This window comes from Lonchura striata, chromosome 24 (assembly GCF_046129695.1).
Source record: "Lonchura striata isolate bLonStr1 chromosome 24, bLonStr1.mat, whole genome shotgun sequence".
In the NCBI taxonomy this organism is placed as follows: domain Eukaryota; kingdom Metazoa; phylum Chordata; class Aves; order Passeriformes; family Estrildidae; genus Lonchura; species Lonchura striata.
Window position 1 is genome coordinate 6,027,659 of NC_134626.1, and position 19,933 is coordinate 6,047,591.

Here is a 19,933-nt window from a genome sequence, read left to right on the forward strand (position 1 = left end):
GCGGGCAGGAAGTGCCGCGCGGCCGCGCCCCCTCCTGCGCGCCCACCCCCGGCCCGTCGCGGCGGGGCCCCGGATCCCACCGGCACCGGGAGCGGGGCACGGCACCGGAACAGCGCCGGGCAGCGGCTGGGTGAGGGCAGCAGCGCGGGCTGGCACGGGACGGGGTTGGCGGCACCGGTGTCGAAGCCGGGTTCTGCCGGGAGCGGGGGGCGGCTCGAAGCCGCGGCTCCGCTGCAGCCGCCCGCAGCCCCAGCCCCGGTCCCCCCAGTGTAGCCTCAGCCCCGACCCCTCCGAGCCCAGCCTCACCCACGGCCCCCAAATCCGGCCTCAATCCTGACTCCTCAGCCCCACCCACCCCTGTGCCCCCAGGTCAGCCCCATCCCTGCCTCTCACCATTAAACCTCAGCCAGGGCCCCTGGTGCAGCCTCAGCCCCACACCCCAATATCCCTGGTACCCCCAGCTCCCCCGTCAGACCAGCCGGCATGCTCTGTTATCTGATTCACCCCCAGCCTCACCCCTATTGTGTCCCCTCCCTGTGTTGCTTTGATCACCTCTATCCCACATCTGCCCCACTGCATCCTGATGCTCCCATTCCCCCCACTGCATCCTGATCCTCGTGATGCAGCCCCTCCAGCCCCCACATTGTGTCCTGACCCCCAGTTCCCCCCGCTGCACTGCAACCCTATTGCAGCTTGGTCCCCCACTGTAACCCCACATCCCCCTGTTGTGGCTTGATCTTCCCATTCCCAGCTGCATCCTGACCCTCCATGTTCCCCCTCTTTGTAAATCCTCCAGCCCCTCATTGCTTCCTGACACTCCCATTTCCCCCACTGCAGCCCCTCCAGCCCCCATTGCATCCCAACCCCCACCTTGCCCTCCATTACACCCCCCCATTCTCACCTGAGCCCCCCCTTATTATCATATAGCCCCCCTTTTATCCTCTCCCCTCTGAGGCTCCCTCATTCATCCTCGCTGCTCCACCCAAAGCCCCCTCTTCACACTCAGCCCCCCATTCACCCTGTCCCCCTCTCCACAATCACCCATTCACCCTCTCCCCGTCCCCCCTGACCCCGTGCCCCTCTCCTCACTCCCCCCTGACCCCATGCCCCTCTCCTCACTCCCCCCTGACCCCGTACCCCTCTCGCAGCCCCCCTGACCCCGTACCCCTCTCCCCACTCCCCCCTGACCCTGTGCCCCTCTCTCAGCCCCCCTGACCCCGTGCCGCTCTCTCTGCCCCCAGCCATGGCGTCCAGCCTCAAGGACGAGCTGCTGTGCTCCATCTGCCTGAGCATCTACCAGGACCCGGTGGGGCTGGGCTGCGAGCACTACTTCTGCCGCCGCTGCATCACCGAGCACTGGGTGCGCCAGGAGCCGCAGGGCACCCGCGACTGCCCCGAGTGCCGCCGCACCTTCCCCGAGCCCACGCTGGCCCCCAGCCTCAAGCTGGCCAACATCGTGGAGCGCTACAGCGCCTTCCCCCTGGATGCCATCCTGGGGGCCCAGCGCAGCCCCTTCCCCTGCAAGGACCACGAGAAGGTGAAGCTCTTCTGCCTCACCGACCGTGCCGTGGTCTGCTTCTTCTGTGACGAGCCGGCCATGCACGAGCAGCACCAGGTCACCAACGTGGACGACGCCTTTGAGGAGCTGCAGGTGGGTCCCTGTGGGATTCCCTGCTCCGGGTGGCTCCTCGGGGCTGCTGTATCCTGCTGGTCCCTCTCACTTCCATGGCAGTGCCTTTCCCTTTTGTTCCTGCACCCGTCCTGAGCCCATGGGCGTCAGTCTTGTGTGGCTTCCTCCCATCTGTCTGTCCCTGCACTCCTTTTCCCTCTCAGGGTCAGCCCTGTGATTCTTTCTGTATGTCTGTCTGTCCCAGCAGCCCATCTCTCACCTTTGGGGTCAGTCCTATGGCTTCTGCCAGCCCTGTACTCCTTTTCCTTCTCAGGGTCATCCCTGTGCCTGTATCCTGTCATCCTGTCTGTCCCTGCACCCCTCCTGTCCCCATGGAGGTTCAGAGGGGTCAGTCCCATGGCTTCCTCGGGTCTATCTGTCCCTGCAGCCCCCCTGTCCCTGTTTTCCTGTCTGTCCCTGTGTCCCTGCACCTCTTTTTCTTGTTGGGATCAGTCCCATGCCTTTTCCCATCAATCTGTCTGTCTGTGTGCCCCTCCTGTCTCCGTGGGGGTCAGTCCTGTGACTTCGTCCTGCCCACATCTCCCTGAACCCTGTATTTCCTTGTACTCCTTTTCCCCATTGGAATAAGTGCCATGGCTCCCTTCTGTCTGTCACTCACCCCTCCTGTCCCCACTGGGGTCAGTCTGTCTGTCCCCACAGCCCTTTTGTCTGCATCGGGGACAACCCATGCCTTCCATCCCTCCATCCCTCCACACTTCTGGCACTGCTCCCCTTCTGGGATCCCCCTTCTCCATCGCCACTGGAATTCCTTGGGAACCCTCAAATCACCCCATGGCTGAGCTGCCCCCCAAGTAGGACCTCCTAATCCAGGACCTGTTACCCCCACCCCAGGCAGGACCCTCATTCCACAGGGGCCACCCACAGCCTGGCCATCCCACTGCCCCATAACCCCATTTTGGGGTTGGTTTGGGTGGGAAAGCTCCGTGTGGGATCCCTTTTTTCCCCGAATCACCTATTTATGGATTTTCCATTCCTGTCCCCAGCGGGAGCTGAAGGAGCAGCTCCAGGGGCTGCAGGAGAGCGAGCGTGGCCACATGGAGGCCCTGCAGCTCCTCAAGAAGCAGCTGGCTGAGACCAAGGTACGTGTGAGGACACCACTGTCACCCCTGGGGACCCCCATGATTCCCCAGCCCTTCACAGGCCCCCCAAAGCAGAGCTGGGGTCATCCTCATTGCCACCCCGATGACACCCCAGCCCTGACCCTCACCAGCCTGTTTTTGGAACTTCCAAACACTCCAAACTGCACAATTTCATGGATTTACCCCTTTTTTTTTTTCTTTCTGTGGTACCCCAATGGGGCTACTCATCCTTCTGCAATTTCCCGCAGAGTAGCTTTGATTTATCCTTTTAATTAATTTAATTAATTAGCTCTTCAGTCAGGAGTTCAGTGTCCAGTGAGGCTCAACTTTCTCCCCACATCCCCACCAGCAACTGGGGTGGGGTTTTTTAGGTTTTAGGGGTTATTTTAGGTGTCTTTTTTTTTTTTTTTTTTTTTTTAGTTTAGGTTGGTTTCTTGGTGTTTTTTTAGGGGTTTTTAAGGTGTAATTTGAGGGATTTTAGAGTTTATTTGAGGATTTTAGGGGTTTTTTTAGGGTTCTTAAAGGATCTCTTTAAAAGTTCTTTAAGAATTCTTTAAAAGCTCTATAAAGTTTTTTAGGAGATGTTTTCAAGGTCCTTTTGGAGACTGGTTTAAGATTCTTTGGAAGCTTCTTTGAGTGTTCTTCTAGGTTTCTTGGGGAGATTCCTTAAGGTGATTTTTTTAAGATCTTTGGGAGGTTCTTTCAGGTTCTTCAGAAGATTCTTTTAGGGTTACTTTAGGATTCTTGGGGAGTTCTTTTGGGGTTTTTTCAGGTTCTTCAGAAGATTCTTTTAGGGTTACTTTAGGGTTCTTGGGGAGTTCTTTTAGGGTTCTTTTTAAGGTTATTTGCGAGGTTTTTTTAGGGTTCTTTAAGGATTTTTGGGGAGGTTCTCCTAGCGTTCTTTGGAAAACTCTTTGGATGGTTCTTCTAGACTCCTTTTAGCCCATTTTTTAAGGGTGCAATGATCAAATCCACCCTTGTAGCCCCCAGAACTCCCTGATCTGCTGCCCTTTTAGATATTTATTTGGGGATTAAGGAACCCCTGGATTGACCAGCAGAGCTTTGGGTGCTCCTAACCCCCCGTTGCACCCCAAGTCCTCAGCCAAGAGCCTGCGGGCGACGATCGGGGAGGCGTTTGAGCGGCTGCACCGGCTGCTGCGGGAGCGGCAGAAGGCCATGCTGGAGGAGCTGGAGGCCGACACGGCGCGGACGCTCAGCGACATCGAGCACAAGATCCAGCGCTACAGCCAGCAGCTGCGTAAGGTCCAGGAGGGCACCCAGATCCTGCAGGAGCGCCTGGCCGAGGCGGATAAACACGTCTTCCTGGCCGGTGTGGCGTCCCTCTCCGAGAGGTGGGTGGCAGTGAGGGGATGGCAGGGGTCCCTGGTGTCACCCCCGCCTCGGCACCGTGTGTTCTCCGCAGGCTGAAGGGGAAGATCCACGAGACCAACCTGACCTATGAGGACTTTCCCACCTCCAAGTACATGGGCCCGTTGCAGTACACCATCTGGAAATCCCTCTTCCAGGACATCCATCCTGGTGAGGGCGCAGGGATGGGGGGGTAGGATGGGGTGGGGAGGTCACCAGGGGTGGGAACACAGCAGGGAGGGACAGGTACACACCAGTGAGGATGGGGAAGGGGACATCACCTGGGAGGGAACGGGATGTCACTGATGTCCCTTGTCAATGACAAGGGATGGGGACATTGCTGCCAAGGGTCTGGGACATCAGTGATGAGGAGCAGGGACACACCAGCGAGGGACAGGGGACATCACTGACAAGGGATGGGCATGAGGACAGTGAAGGATGGAGACAGGTCATCGCTCTGGTGGGACAGAGCACCTGGGCTGGCTCCAGTGCTGTGCTAACCCTCATTCCCCCTGTCCCTGCTGTCCCAGTGCCAGCAGCGCTGACGCTGGACCCGGGCACTGCCCACCACCGCCTGATCCTGTCGGACGACTGCACCATCGTGGCCTACGGCAACCTGCACCCGCAGCCACTGCAGGACTCGCCGCGGCGCTTCGACGTGGAGGTGTCGGTGCTGGGCGCCGAGGCCTTCGGTGCTGGGGTGCACTACTGGGAGGTGGTGGTGTCCGAAAAAACCCAGTGGATGATCGGCCTGGCCCACGAGGCCGTGACCCGCAAGGGCAGCATCCAGATCCAGCCGAGCCGCGGGTTCTACTGCATCGTGATGCACGACGGGAACCAGTACAGCGCCTGCACCGAGCCCTGGACGCGGCTCAACGTCAAGGGCAAGCTGGAGAAGGTGGGCGTCTTCCTGGACTACGACAAGGGGCTCCTCATCTTCTACAACGCCGACGACATGTCCTGGCTCTACACCTTCCGGGAGAGGTTTCCCGGGAAGCTGTGCTCGTATTTTAGTCCTGGGCAGAGCCATGCCAACGGGAAGAATGTGCAGCCGCTGCGGATCAACACTGTCCGTATCTAGCGGGGGTTTTTGGGGTGTCCCCCAGCCGTGATGGGTGGTTTCCCACTCCAGGAACTGGTCCCGGTGCTGGGCAGGATCTGGCATTCCGCCTGCTTCTCTCGGTCCTGTGCTTCCAGGGAATCCCAGTGCGGGGGGCTGGGATATGGCAATAAAGGATTTGGAGAGAAGGGGCTGGGTGGTGGAGAGCCCCAGGGTGGGGGTAGTGGGCTGGGGGCACCGTGGGGTGCCACAGCAGGGCTCTGTCACCGTGCCGGGGGTGCCACACTGTGCTGGGGACACTGTGCCATGGTGGGCTGTACCATGGCAAGGGTCTGTCACCGTGCTAGGGGGTACCACGGGTGTCACACCGTGCTGTGGGACATGTACTGTGACCCGTGTGCCACACGTACAGTGCCGTGCCCTGCTGTGCCATGCCATAGGTGCTGCTGGGCTGGGCCAGGCTGTGCCACGCTGTGCCAGCCCTGGGCAGGGCTCTGTGAGCAATGTGGGGGACACCGCGTGTGGTGGGGTGTACAGGAGCTGGGCTGCGTGGGGTGGGCTGTACAGAGGGTGGGGAGTGGGCTGTGTGCAGGAGGTGCTGCAGAGGGGGTGCTGTGAGATACGTTGGGGTGGGCTGTAAGGGGATGTGGTGTATGGGGGGTTATATGTAGGGGCTGGGCTCTATGGGGCTGTCGTATAGGGAGGTGGGCTGTATATGGAGGGAGATACCTGGTGCGTGAGCTGTGTGGGGAAGTGGTACATCGGGGTGGGCTGTACAGTAGAGTGATACAAGGGGGTGATGTTTAGGGCCTGGGCTGTGCCAGGACTGTGGTATAGCAGGGGAGATACACAGCTGTACAGGGGATGGGCTGTGTGTGGAGCTATGGTGATACATGGGGTGAGCTGTTTATAGGAACACTATGTAGGGGGTGGTATGTAAGGGTGGGCTGTACGGGGGGTAGTGTGTGGGGGGTGGCACACACCACTAAAGGACCAGTAAAGCACTGGGGGCAATGTGGGGGGTGGCACACACCAGTAAGGGACAGGAGGGTGATGTGTGGGGGGTGGCACACACCAGTAAAGGACAGGGGGGTGATGTGGGGGGTGGCACACACCAGTAAAGGACAGGGGGGTGATGTGGGGGGTGGCACACACCAGTATAGGTCCAGTAAAGGACAGGGGGGTGATGTGGGGGGTGGCACACACCAGTAAAGGACAGGGGGGTGATGTGGGGGGTGGCACACACTAGTAAAGGACCAGTAAAGCACTGGGGGCAATGTGGGGGGTGGCACACACCAGTAAAGGACAGGGGGGTGATGTGGGGGGTGGCACACACCACTAAAGGACCAGTAAAGCACTGGGGGCAATGTGGGGGGTGGCACACACCAGTAAGGGACAGGAGGGTGATGTGTGGGGGGTGGCACACACCAGTAAAGGACAGGGGGGTGATGTGGGGGGTGGCACACACCAGTAAAGGACAGGGGGGTGATGTGGGGGGTGGCACACACCAGTACAGGACCAGTAAAGGACAGGGGGGTGATGTGGGGGGTGGCACACGCCAGTACAGGTCCAGTAAAGGACAGGGGGGTGATGTGGGGGGTGGCACACACCAGTACAGGACCAGTAAAGGACAGGGGGGTGATGTGGGGGGTGGCACACGCCAGTACAGGTCCAGTAAAGGACAGGGGGGTGATGTGGGGGGTGGCACACACCAGTACAGGACCAGTAAAGCACTGGGGGGCACTGGGCGCAGTTCTCGCACCCGCCCGGCAGAGGGCACTGTGGCGCCCGGCCCGCGCGCTCGGCGCGTGCGCCCAGGACGGGCAATCGAGCGCCGAAAGGCGGAAGGGGCCCGCTGCCATCTTGCCCCGGGCTCAGCCCCTCCGGTACCGGGGAGCGCGGGGCCTGAGGGGTTCGGCTGCGGCCCTGAGGGGGCTGAGGGAGTCAGGGGGCTGAGGCGTCGCTGTGGGCCTGGGAAGGAGCTTGTTGGGCGTTAAGGGTGGGGGCTGTGGGGCTGGGGTGTGTGTGGGGCACTGAGGGTGGGGGGGTTGTGGTTTATGAGGGGCTGGGGGAGGCCCCTGTGGGCGGTGCGGGGGCTGTGAGGATGGATAGGGGTGTCTGTGAGGCTGGGGGGCGCAGTGAGGGGAGTGAGGGTGACGGGGAGAGGCCTGGGGGGCCCTGTGGGGGTGTGACAGCACTGCGAGGGTCAGGATGGGGTGGGGGGAGAAATGTCTCCTCGGAGGCTCGGGTGGGGGTGAGTGTCTCCTGTGAGGCTTAGGATGCGTTTGGGGGTCACCTGTAAGGCTCGCAATGAGTTTGGGGGTCACCTCGGGGCCGCAGGAGGGATTTGGGGGAGTCCCCTGGGAGGATGCCGTGGGGTTGCCCCGCGTGCGGGGTCCCCGGTGACCGCCCCGTGTCTCAGCCATGGATCCGGGCGCGGGGCCGCGGAAGGAGCGGCCGAAGCCGCGGGAGCCGGCGGCTCGCCTGGAGAAAGCCAAGCAGAGGTCGGCGCAGCAGGAGCTGAAGCAGCGGCAGCGGGCGGAGGTGGGAATGAATGAATGAATGAAGAAATGTGGGAATGCGGGAATGCGGGAATGGGGAGGGACACGGCCCAACCCGCGGCCGAGCCCCCTGTGCCATCCGCCCTTTCCCAACCCCAGATCTACGCCCTGAACCGGGTGATGACGGAGCTGGAGCAGCAGCAGTTCGACTCCTTCTGCAAGCAGATGCAGGGATCCGGGGAATGACAGCCCGGCCTCTGCCCTGCGCCCCCCTTTTCTAACCCCCCAGTATTTATTATCAAACCGTCCTTTTTATATCAATAAAATCTGTGCTGGTCCTTTGTCTCCCTGGCTCCTGCTTGCTCCGGGTGCGAATGGCGTGGGGGAGGTCAGAGCGGGGCCGGCGCCAGAGCAGCTGCAGTGCCGGGTGCCAGCTCCAGCCGCGGCCCCATCCCGACATTCCTGCCGCAGGGAAGGGTCCTGCCCTCCCGGAGCTGGGGTTTATCCCAGGGGAACACAGCAGGAGCCACATCTCGCAGCTGCTCCTGCCGCCAGAGCCTCCCCGGGGATCCTGAGTGTTTCTCCAGCACCAGGTTTGACCTTCGCTTCCTTCCTCCTCCCACACCCTCTGTGCTCCAGCCGCCGCTGCCCGGCAGCCTCCGGCTTTGCAGAGACTTTGGATCAAGTCCTGCTTCCCCCTCTCCCTGCCCCAGCAGTGTTGCACTGACAGGGTGAAAATAAACCACATTTGGGATGGTGTTTCCCTGCAGCCACGGATTAAGCGGTGAATTCCAAACTGTTCCCAGTGAATCCCGTGTCAGAAACTGTCTGGAAGTTTGATCAGCATCTTCCTGCTCCCACCCAGGGAGGGCCTTCCGTACTTTTGGAGTGTGAACCTCCCTTTGTAATGAATTCCCACTGGGCAGTGTGAGCAATCCCTAAACTTCAGTTTCCTTCACAGAGAAGAGCTTGGGGGTCTCTGGTCAAAGCAAACTCTGGGTTTCCTGTTTGCCAAGGATTTGGAGGTCTCTGCTGTTGGTGTGGGGGGATGTGGGTTCCCTCCATTCCCCCCAAAGGACAGGGATTTTGGGGCTTCCCTGAAGTTGAGCCTTTCTCTTTTTTTACCTTAGCAGGCTCCTTCTGCCACCCGGATTCAATGGGAAAAGCGAAGGGAGGAAGCAGCACCCAAAGCAAGGACCAGGAGGATGAGGATGAGGAAGGCTTTACTAGGCTCTAGGGAGGGCTCAGGCCTTGCAGCTCCAGAGGGCGAAGGGGAAGACGATGTAGGACGTGGCCCAGGCCAGGCAATAAACCGCAGCCACCACCGTCGGTGCCAGCAGGACAGCCACCACCCCTACAGAGCGGGAGAATCCTTGGGGATCTGCTCTCCCTCCCCCTCCACCACCATCCCGAGAGGTTCATCCCCGTCCCTACCTCCAGCATAAACCAGTTTCTTCCAGAGCTGTGACTCCAGCACCTTGTCGTGGGGGTAGAAGCCGCAGTCGGCCATGAACAGGATCATGGCAGCCGCGGCGACGCGGAGCAGGGCCACGTGTCCCCCGGTGAGCAGGAAGGTGCTGGCCAGCAGCGCTGAGGCGTAGGGGCAGGGCAGCCCTCGGTAGGTGAAGGGGATCCCTGTGGGGTGTCAGCAGTTCAGTGTTGGGGGGTACAACCCCAAGCCCCCCACCCCTAGGGGCTCATCTTACCGCTGGAGAAGAAGCAGAGGCGGGCAAAGACGGCCAGCGCATAGGCGAGGGTCAGCAGCCCCCCCAGCACACCCTGGGGCTGCAGCAACAGCGCCGTGCCCAGCCCAAACGTGGTGAAATCGGCAAAGTCATCCAGCTTGGCACCTGTGGGGGCAGCGAGGGGCAGGTGCCAGGTGGGCACCGGGCACAGGGGACACCCCTGGGGTCGCCCCTGGGCCGGGGGGACGCACTCACCCAGTGCCGAGCAGGCGTCGAGCTGCCGGGCCACGGCCCCGTCGGCCAGATCCAGCAGGAAGCCCAGGAGCAGCAGCCAGCAGGAGTACTGGTATTGCCTGGGGGGAAAACTCCACTTCTCAGCCCCTGTTCCCCTCTTTTTCACCCCATTTCTCCTTTTTTTCCCCCAAATATTGAGGGGGGAGATTAGCCGAGCCACCAGGTTGGCCACAGAGAGAGCAAAACTGGGGTGATGTCCACTTTTCATCCTGTCTTTGCCCTATTTCCTCTTTTTTCCAGCAGAAGCAGGGTGATCCCCACTTTGCAACCTGCTTTTTCTTTTTCTTTTTCTTTTTCTTTTTCTTTTTCTTTTTCTTTTTCTTTTTCTTTTTCTTTTTCTTTTTCTTTTTCTTTTTCTTTTTCTTTTTCTTTTTCTTTTTTTCCCCTTTCCCCCCACCCTCCATTTCCTTTGGATGGAGGAGAGCCTGACCTCAGAGGCTGGCAATGGAGGGAGCAGATCCAGGGTGACCCCCACTTCCCAACTCCTTATCACCACATTTACACCTTTTTCAGCCTATTTCCTCCTTTTCCATCACATTTCCTGTATTTTCCAGAAAAACTGGGGCGACCCCCAATTCTCAACCCTCTTTTTCACCCATTTTCTGCCCATTTCCTCAATTTTCCCCCCTCATTTATTGATGATGCTGAGGCCAAAGGTGAGGAGCCTTTGACCATGGGGAAAGCCAAACCCAGTGCCCCCCACTTTTCATCACCCTTTTCCTCCCCATTCCCCTGTTTTTCCAGCAAAACTGGGTTGGCCCCCACTTTCCTACCTAATATTCACCCTATTTCCAACTTTCCTCACCCACTTTCACCCTTTTTCCAGCAAACCACACTTTTCTACCATCTTTGCCCTCCCATTTCCCCCTTTTTCCATGAAAAACAGGGTGACCCCCACTTCTGTGTATATTTTTCACCACATTTCCTCTCTTTTCATCCCTTTTTCCCCCATCTATTGAAGCTGCAGAGGCTGGAGGGGAGCCTGGCCACCACCTTGGCCACAGGGAGAGCACAACCAGGGTGACCCCCACCCCCGAGCCGCGTTTTTCACTTCGTTTTTCCCAATTTCCCCCACCTGTTGATGCTGCAGAGGATGGAGGAGAGCCCAGCCAGGAGGTTGGCCACGGAGAGCCCGTTGGCTGCGTTTTTCCGGAGGAATTCCAGTGCCCGGCCCCGTCCCACTTGCTCACTCAGCACCAGCTTCTTGGTGGACTGGAAAATACCTACAACCCCCCACCGTGTTCCAACCAGGGAGGGGCTGCAGCCCCCCCAAAAACATAGCAGGTTGGTGCAGGGGTTCCCCCTCCTTAAACCAAAATCCCCCAAAATCTGTTTAGGAAGCAGCAGGGGATTGATTTGTGCAAGCTCTGCTGCTGAGCTCCCCACCGGCGGCCAAAAATGGAATAAAAGAGGCCAAAAAAGCAAAGAAACGAATAAAAGAACAGTAAAATATAATAAAATAAAGACAAATTAAGCCAAACCCAAGCTTAGACTAAAAGCACAACCCCGGTTTAAGCTCTATGGATCTTATATACCTATCGGGCTAAGCTTTAGGGAAAGAATTTAAGGGTCCTGTCCTTTGCCCCCCGCTTTTGCCGTGTCCCAAAGCCAGGCAGATCCTTCATCTGAAAGAAAACAGGACGTCAGAGCAAAACAAACCCCCCGAGCCCCCTCAGAGCCCCTCCCGAGCCGAGCCCGTGCGGGCAGATCGCCGGAACGCCTCCAGAACAGCTCCCCAGGTGGGAAAACCAGGAAGAGCGGCGGGAGAAGCGGCGGTGCCGGGGGTCCGGCGGTGAGAGCGACCTTTGGCCGCCGCGCCCGGAGCCGCCGGCTCGGGCTGAGCCGGGAAAATCCCCCCGAGCCCCGCACGGCCGCTCCTGCCTCTGCCGGAGCCAGGGATTTGGGTTTTTTGGGGGGTCGGGGGGGGGGGTGTCTAAAGCCGTGCTGCGCCCCGCCTTTTATCCCATAATTCGGGGTGAGTTTGGGGATGTCGGAAAGCGATATTTCGGGATTTTTGCCGTCCCTTCCCAGCCGCCAGGCAGGATCGGGGCTCCGGGAATGTTCCGGAGCTGTCGCAGCCCAGGATTCGGGCACCTGGGAGCGTCACAGCACCCGGGCACAGCCGGGGCTCCCCAACGCGGTCCCGGCGTTTCTCGCCCCAAAATCCAAGTGCCGGGATGGGAGGGAATTCTTTAACCTTGCGCCGCTCCCGCTGCTTTTAGCACTGCTTTAGGGGGGGAAAGCAAGGTGATTTTGGTGCTTCCAGGTGTGTTACGAGGGGGTTGTGCCCCCAGGGCTATCTCACCCCCCTCCAAGGCGCAGGGGAAAGGGGTTTAGCCACAGGAAATGCAAAATTAAACCTATTTTTGGGGGGCAATGCGTGTATTTTACATTTTTCTGCTCCGATAACCCTGATTTTTCTACTAACCCCCACCAAATGATGATTTTTAGGTATAGAGGACACCTCGCAAAGGGGCCGAGTGGCATCCAGGTGGCACTTACCGACCGGCGGTGACACCATCCACATGGCAGCGGGAGCTGTGGCAGCAGTGACAGTGGCGTCCCGGCGAGGGGAAACTGAGGCAGGGGCCGCTCCGTGGGGCTCCGCGCGGTGCCGCGTTATATAAGGAAAAGCCTCTCGGGGCTGAGTCACCCGGCGGGGGTGGGTCCGGCCAGAGGCCACGGACACGGACACGGGGGGTTCGCAGCCGCTTGGCACCACCGGCGAGGGAGGAGCTGCCCCGGGGGGCCGGGGGACCATGCCAGGCTCGCGGTGCCCCTGCCAGCCTCCCGGCGCCCCTGCCAGGCTCACAGCACCCGTGCCAGGCTTGCAGTGCTCGTGCCAGCCCCGCAGCGCCGGTGCCAGGCTCGCAGCACCCGTGCCCAGCCACAGCACTGGTGCCAGGCTTGCAGCACCCACACCGTGCACCCGTGGTGCACTGACAGCACCTGTGTCACACTCCCAGCACGGGTGTCTCACTGCTAACACCTGGACAGGCTCACAGCACCAATTCCAGGCTCACTTCTCTCCTTCCTCCAGGTGTGGCCCACCCATGCCATGCTCACAGCACCTTTGCCAGCTGTGTAGCCCCTTTGGCAGGCTCGCACCACCCACACCCAGCTCATGGCACCCATCCCACACCTGCAGCACCCATCCCACACTCCAGCACCCATCCCACACTCATGGAACACATGCCAGGCTCTCGGAGCCCATCCCAGGATTGCACCATCCGTGCCAGGCTCACACCACCCATATCCTGCCCACAACACCCCTGGCAGGCTCACAGTGCTCACACCATGCTTTGTGTTGCCCATGCCAGGCTCACAGCACCCATCCCACCTCACAGCACCCATCCCTCACTCACAGCACCCATCCCATGCTCACATCACCCATCCCAGCTCACAGCACCCATCCCTCACTCACAGCACCCATCCCACGCTCACAGCACCCATCCCACGCTCACAGCACCCATCCCACCTCACAGCACCCATCCTACAGTCACAGCACCCATCCCAGCTCACAGCACCCATCCCACAATCACAGCACCCATCCCACACTCACGGCACCCATCCCACACTCACAGCACCCATCCCACGCTCACAGCACCCATCCCACGCTCACAGCACCCATCCCAGCTCACAGCACCCATCCCTCACTCACAGCATCCATCCCATGCTCACAGCACCCATCCCACCTCACAGCACCCATCCTACAGTCACAGCACCCATTCCACGTTCACAGCACCCATTTCTCTCTCACATCACCCATTTCTCTCTCACAGCACCCACCCTAAGCTCACAGCACCCATCCCACAATCACAGCACCCATCCCACACTCATGGCACCCATCCCACACTCACAGCACCCATCCCACGTTCACAGCACCCATTTCTCTCTCACATCACCCATTTCTCTCTCACAGCACCCACCCTAAGCTCACAGCACCCATCCCACAATCACAGCACCCATCCCACACTCACGGCACCCATCCCACACTCACAGCACCCATTCCACGCTCACAGCACCCATGCCAGGCTCACAGCACCCATCCCTCTCTCACAGGACCTCTTCCAGATGTGTACCACCTGTATTTGTGCCGTGCTCATAGCACCCATGGCAGCCTCACAGCACCCACACCAGTCCCACAATACCCAGAACAAGTCCCACAGCCCCACGCCACCCCCCTGGCACTGCCACACTCCTGTCCCTGCACCCCGCTGCCACCACAGGGTGATTGCACCCAAAAGGTGTCACCACCCGGTGCCATCCCACCAACAATTCACACCGGTGGCACCGGGAGTACGGCTGGTGCCCCCCCACCCTCACCCCCTGCGCTGGGCTGGGTCACCTTTTCTGCCACCCTGGAGCTGTGCCAGGCGGCCCCAACTTGTGCAAGGGTGTCACGAGCCGGGGGAGCTGGGCCTCCCCCTCCCCTGGAGCAAAGGGCCGGCGATAGCGAGGGGCTGCCGGGGCCACCAGCGGGAGAGCAAAGGTCCCCGAGGACACAGTGACAAGGGGCCCATAAAACTTATACAGCCCTGCTGCTGGAATTTTCCACCCACATCCCGGCGGGAATTGGGGGGTGCTGCAGAACCCATGGCCGTGGGTCTCTGGGTGGGGGGCAGGCCCTGGGGTGCCCCGCTGGGGGGTCCCAGGGTGCTGGTGACGGCGGGGGCGCCGGTGAAAGGGCTCTTTGTTCGCCGGTCACGCGCTGGTGCCGGCGGTTGCGAAGCGACGGCCAGGCCAGGAGGGCCACGGGGCCACGGGCATGGGCACCCAGCCCTGGGGCACCCCGAGGGGGCTGTCCGCAGCCTCGGGGGGGCCCAGCCCCGCGGGGGGAACAGGACGTCGCTGGGTGCCCATCACCGTGGCACTGGGGCCACCCCGGTGTCCTCAGGGTGCCCGGAGCCACTGCGCCGACGTGTCTTGGGGTGCCTTTGGCAGCAGGGTGCCCCACGCCCGTGGCACAGGGCACTTCGGGGTGCTTGGCGTTGTGTCACCTGAGGGTCTGAGGCTACCCAGCCCTCTGGCACCTGGGTACCCATCCCTGTGGGATCTGGGTGTCTGAGGGTGCCATCTCCATGGCACCTGTCTGGGCACTTCTCAGTGTCTATCCCCACTGTGTCTGCATATCTCTGAGTGCCCATCCCTGTGACACTGGAGTGTCTCTGTGTGCCCATCCCTGTGACACTGGAGTGTCTCTGTGCCCATCCCTGTGACACTGGAGTGTCTCTGGTGCTCATCCCTGTGACACTAGAGTGTCTCTCTGTGCCCATCCCTGTGTCACTGGAGTATCTCTGTGCCCATCCCTGTGGCACTGGAGTATCTCTGTGCCCATCCCTGTGGCACTGGAGTGTCTCTGTGCCCATCCCTGTGACACTGGAGTGTCTCTCTGTGCCCATCCCTGTGTCACTGGAGTATCTCTGTGCCCATCCCTGTGGCACTGGACACATCGGGGTGCTCCCAGTACTATCCACTGGTAATGCTGCAGCCCCTGCTGCCCCCAGACCCCTCCCCAGCACAGGGACACACTGGTGCCAGCTGTTGGTGGTTTATTTGCCCAATGCCAGGCTGGGGGGTCGATGACAAGGACGCTGCCATGCTCAGTGGTCTCTCATGATCTGGAAGGGAGAAGCTTCTAAGACAGGAGGACAGTACCCCAACACCCTGGCACCCCAACACCTCAGCACTCTGGCATCCCAACGCCCCAAGGGCCTGGCACACCAGTGCCCAGCACCTCATCACCCCAGCACCATGGCTCCCCAGAACCCAGAGCCCTGGTACCCCACTGCCTTGACACCCCAATTCCCTGGCACCCCAGAACCCAGCACCCTGGTACCCTACCACCCCAGAGCTCTGGCAAACTGTTGTCCTGGCAGCCCAGCAACCTGGCATGCCAGGAACCTGGTGCCATGGTACCCTGACTCCCCAGCCCCTGGCCCCCATTGTCCTGGTACCACAGCAATTCACAGGGTGCTTGTGCCCAGCCACCCCAGTGCTGTGGCACATCTGTGCCCTGGCACTTAGGCATCCCACTGCCCTGGCACCCCACAGCCTGGTACGCTGGCACTCCAGCATCCCAGCACCCCAGAGCACTTTTACGCTGGCACTGTGGCACTGACACCTGGTACCTCAGCACCATGGCAGCACCCTGACAGTCCCATCCTCTGGTACCCCAGCATCAGAACACCCCAACACTCTGCACCCCAACAACCTGGTACACCAATACCCCGGCACCAGGGCAGCCCAGCAGCCTGGCCCCTTTTCCCCCTGGTGCCCCGGTGCCCCAGCACCCCAGAGCCCTGCTACCCCACTGCCTTGGCACCCAGCAGCCTGATATGGCATCCCAATTCCCCAGCACCATGGTAGCCAAGTTCCCTGGCACCATGCTACCCCAATTCTCTGTCACCCTTGCACCCCGACAACCCAGTATGCCATTCCCCGGCCCCCTGGCAGCCTGTGCCCACCTCTGCAATCCAGTCCTCGAAGGCGGACACGCGGGTGAACACGGTGGGTCTCTTGGCAGCGTTGCAGCCCAGGGCCGACACGAAGCTGGCGATGCCATGGACCTCCCAGGTGCCATCCTCAGCCTGGCAGTTCAGGGGTCCCCCGGAGTCGCCCTGAGGTGTGGGATGAGGCTGGGTCAGCACCACAGGGGCCCGGGACGTGCCCCCCTCCCCCCGGCGCAGTACCCACGTTGCATCCGGCCTTCTCGGCGCCGCCGGCACAGATCATGGTTTGGCGGATGGGCAGGGCCCCCCACCAGTCGGGCTGGGTGCAGTGCTCATAGTCCACCACGGGCAGCTCTGCCTGCTGCAGCCGGTCCGGCAGCGACCCCCCAGCTGTGGGATCAGAGCACCCCGGGATGTGCCTACGGCCATCCATCCATCCATCATCCATCCGTCATCCATCCATCCATCCATCCATCCACCCATCCACCCATCCACCCATCCATCCATCCATCATCTATCCATCCATCCATCCATCCACCCATCCATCCATCCATCATCCATCCATCCACCCATCCACCCATCCATCCAACCATCCATCCATCATCCATCCATCCATCCATCATCCATCCATCCATCATCCATCCATCCATCATCCATCCATCCATCCATCCATCCATCCATCCATCCATCCATCCATCCACCCATCCATCCAACCATCCATCCATCCATCCATCCATCCATCCATCCATCCATCTATCCATCCACCCATCCATCCACCCATCCATCATCCATCCATCATCCACCCATCCATCATCCACCCATCCATCATCCATCCATCCATCCATCCATCCATCCATCCATCCATCCATCCCTCCCTCCAGCCCTCCTTCCACCTCCCCATTCATCTCCTCATCCATTCCTCTCTCCCTCCACCCAACCCTCCCTTACCTCCCCATCTCACCATCCCCTCAACCATCTCCCTGACCATCCCTCCCTCCATCCCCCCATCCCATCCATCCCCATCTATCAATCCCTGTATCCATCCCCTGTATCCAACCAATTCTCACCCAACCCCATCCCCTCCCTCCATCTCCCCAACCATTCCCATGCATCTCCCTATGTGTCCGTCCCCCATCCCTCCCCTCATCTCCCCAACCATTTCCCCATCCATCCCTCCGCCCGCCTCCCCGCCGCCTCCGTGGGCCCGCCGGGCTGCCGGCCCGCTGCCGCCGCCCGCACGCACTGCTGAGCCGTCCCCAGCCGCTGAGCACGCAGGGGTACCCGTTGGGCAGGATGGAGCCGGCGGGCGGCAGCCGCCCCACCTGCACCTCCGCCGACAGCGCGGCCGGCCGCTGCAGCCTCAGCAGAGCGATGTCATTTCTGCGCGGGGACACGGGTCAGAGGAGCGGCCGGGGGGGCACGGCGTCCCCAGCCCCCCAGAGACCCCGCTCACCCGCAGGACACGCAGGAGCTGAGCCACTTGGGGTGCACGAAGATGTCGTCGGAGTTCACGGGGATGCGCTGCTCGGGACCCTCCCCGGCGCTCATGTCGTACTCGCCCAGCACCACCTGGTACGTGAGGGATGTGCTGCCGGGAAAGGGGGGGTCAGGGTGTGCGGCCCTCCCTCGGCATCCCTCCTGCACCCGGGACCCTTTCACGCACCCAAACGCTCTGCCCTGCACCCTAAATCCCTGTCCTGCACCACTCCATGCACCAAGTCTGCACCCAAACTCACCTCTCTGCACCCTCAACCCCGTCTCCTCTGCATCCTGAACCTCTTCGTGCACCCAAAGCCCCTGCCCTGCACCCTAAATCCCTGCCCTGCACCACTCCATGCACCAAATCTGCACCCAAACTCACCTCTCTGCACCCTCAACCCCGTCTCCTCTGCATCCTGAACCTCTTCGTGCACCCAAAGCCCCCACCCTGCACCTCCCCGTGCACCCACCCTGCTCCCAAACTCACCTCCCTGCCCTCTGAGCCCCCTCCCTGCACCCACTTTGCACTTTTCACCCCATCCATGCACTCCTCCATGCCTGTGGCAGCCCCTCCCTGCGCGGTGAATGCCCTCCCTGCTCCCAGAACCCCGCCTTGCACTCAGGACTCCCTCCCTGCACCCCACTGCACCCCTCCGGTACCCAGGACCCCCCTGTACCCCCATGAACCCTCTCCATGCACCCAATCTTGCACTCCTGCATTCCCCTGCATCGCTCCTGCACCTCAGCACCCACCTGCACTCTCTCCATGTGCTGTCCCTGCACCCCCCTGCACCCTCCTGCACCCCACATCCCCTCCTGCACCCATCCCCGCACCCCACATCCCCTCCTGCACCCATCCCCGCACCCCACATCCCCTCCTGCACCCATCCCTGCACCCCACATCCCCTCCTGCACCCCACATCCCCTCCTGCACCCCACATCCCCTCCTGCACCCCACATCCCCTCCTGCACCCATCCCCGCACCCCACATCCCCTCCTGCACCCCACATCCCCTCCTGCACCCATCCCTGCACCTTGCACTCCTCCTGCACCCATCCCTGCACCCCACATCCCCTCCTGCATCCATCCCTGCACCCCACATCCCCTCCTGCACCCATCCCCGCACCCCTCATCCCCTCCTGCACCCATCCCTGCACCCCACATCCCCTCCTGCACCCATCCCCGCACCCCACATCCCCTCCTGCACCCATCCCCGCACCCCTCATCCCCTCCTGCACCCATCCCTGCACCCCACATCCCCTCCTGCATCCATCCCTGCACCCCACATCCCCTCCTGCACCCATCCCCGCACCCCACATCCCCTCCTGCACCCATCCCCGCACCCCACATCCCCTCCTGCACCCATCCCTGCACCCCACATCCCCTCCTGCACCCCACATCCCCTCCTGCACCCATCCCTGCACCTTGCACTCCTCCTGCAGCCCTTCTGCACTCCCTTCACCCCCAGCTCCCACTACACCCACCTCTCCAACCTTCACCCTTCCCTGCACCCCTCCCTGGACTCTGGCACCCTTCCTGCACCATCCCTGCAGCCCACACCCACCCCTGTGTCCCACCCCCACTTCTGCACCCCGGCACCCATCCCTGCAGCCCGCACGCCCCTCTGCCCTCCCCCGTGCCCGCAGCCGCGGTGCCCTCACGAGATGCAGTGCGCGGCCGTCATCACCCAGTTGGCAGCGATCAAGGTGCCCCCGCAGGTGTGGTGGAAGGTGCCGTACCGCTCGTACTGCAGCGAGATCTGGGAGAGGGGGAGACACCTCTGGGTGCCACCCTCCCGCCGCACGGCTGCCACTGCCCGTGTCCCCCTGTCCCCCTGTCCCCCTGTCCCCCTGTCCCCCTGTCCCCCTGTCCCCTCACCTGCCAGGGCCAGCTGTAGGGCTCCGCGTCTTGCCCATTGACCACGCGGGGGTCCGGCAGTACCGCGGCGTGGACGCCTGCAGGACACGGCACCGTCACCCAGCGGGCACCCACCCGAGCCTGGGGACACGGGGGGGGGGCTCAGGGGACACCTCACCGCCGGCCACCAGCAGCAGGACGAGGCTCAGCATCGCAGCCATGGCTCAAGTGTGGCCGCCCCGGGCACCTGCCGGCCTTAAATCCCCGCCGGTACTGGGAGCCCCCAAGGGCACCCCTGGGAATGGGCACCTGGTGCCCAGCTGGGTCTTGGGGAGGGGTTAAACATTAACCTTGGCTTTGGGGGGATGTGGCACTGGCACCCGGCCAGCGGGGACCCTACAGATCCCAAACCCTCTGTCCCTGCTGCTGCTGCCCCTGTACCCCCTGTGTACCCCCAGAGTGCCCCAT

At 61.5% G+C, this 19,933-nt stretch overlaps 4 protein-coding genes across 5 annotated transcripts; 2 read left to right on the forward strand and 2 right to left on the reverse strand.

Annotated features, from left to right (window-relative positions):
• On the forward strand, positions 1–5,385 carry LOC110474470 (E3 ubiquitin-protein ligase TRIM62). Its single transcript, XM_031506602.2, has 6 exons — positions 1–130; positions 1,242–1,651; positions 2,674–2,769; positions 3,865–4,121; positions 4,193–4,308; positions 4,668–5,385. Exons 2-6 carry the CDS (start codon positions 1,244–1,246, stop codon positions 5,216–5,218), a joined length of 1,428 nt encoding a protein of 475 aa, XP_031362462.2. The 5' UTR covers positions 1–130; positions 1,242–1,243; the 3' UTR covers positions 5,219–5,385.
• Positions 5,386–6,987: 1,602 nt separating this feature from the next.
• Positions 6,988–8,043, forward strand: SVBP (small vasohibin binding protein). The gene is made up of 3 exons (XM_021537915.3): positions 6,988–7,083; positions 7,620–7,741; positions 7,858–8,043. The coding sequence occupies exons 2-3, from the start codon at positions 7,622–7,624 to the stop codon at positions 7,942–7,944; spliced, it is 207 nt and encodes a 68-aa protein (XP_021393590.1). The 5' UTR covers positions 6,988–7,083; positions 7,620–7,621; the 3' UTR covers positions 7,945–8,043.
• An 861-nt stretch (positions 8,044–8,904) lies between these two features.
• TMEM269 (transmembrane protein 269) lies at positions 8,905–12,531 on the reverse strand. Of its 2 annotated transcripts, XM_077788226.1 has the most exons (7): positions 12,180–12,531; positions 11,261–11,302; positions 10,753–10,900; positions 9,639–9,736; positions 9,405–9,548; positions 9,133–9,333; positions 8,905–9,052 (listed from the first exon to the last, which is right to left on the reverse strand). In XM_077788226.1, exons 1-7 carry the CDS (start codon positions 12,436–12,438, stop codon positions 8,943–8,945), a joined length of 1,002 nt encoding a protein of 333 aa, XP_077644352.1. In that variant the 5' UTR covers positions 12,439–12,531; the 3' UTR covers positions 8,905–8,942. The 2 variants fall into 2 exon arrangements, with proteins under 2 accessions (XP_077644352.1, XP_021393589.1); XM_021537914.3 differs by lacking the exon at positions 11,261–11,302 and having other exon boundaries at positions 12,180–12,529.
• Positions 12,532–15,212: 2,681 nt separating this feature from the next.
• On the reverse strand, positions 15,213–19,933 carry CELA3B (chymotrypsin like elastase 3B). Its single transcript, XM_077788245.1, is given in 9 exon segments — positions 15,213–15,298; positions 16,145–16,297; positions 16,374–16,519; positions 17,373–17,509; positions 17,583–17,717; positions 19,270–19,367; positions 19,487–19,563; positions 19,644–19,791; positions 19,907–19,933. Coding segments are annotated over 9 exon segments (939 nt in total). The 3' UTR covers positions 15,213–15,280.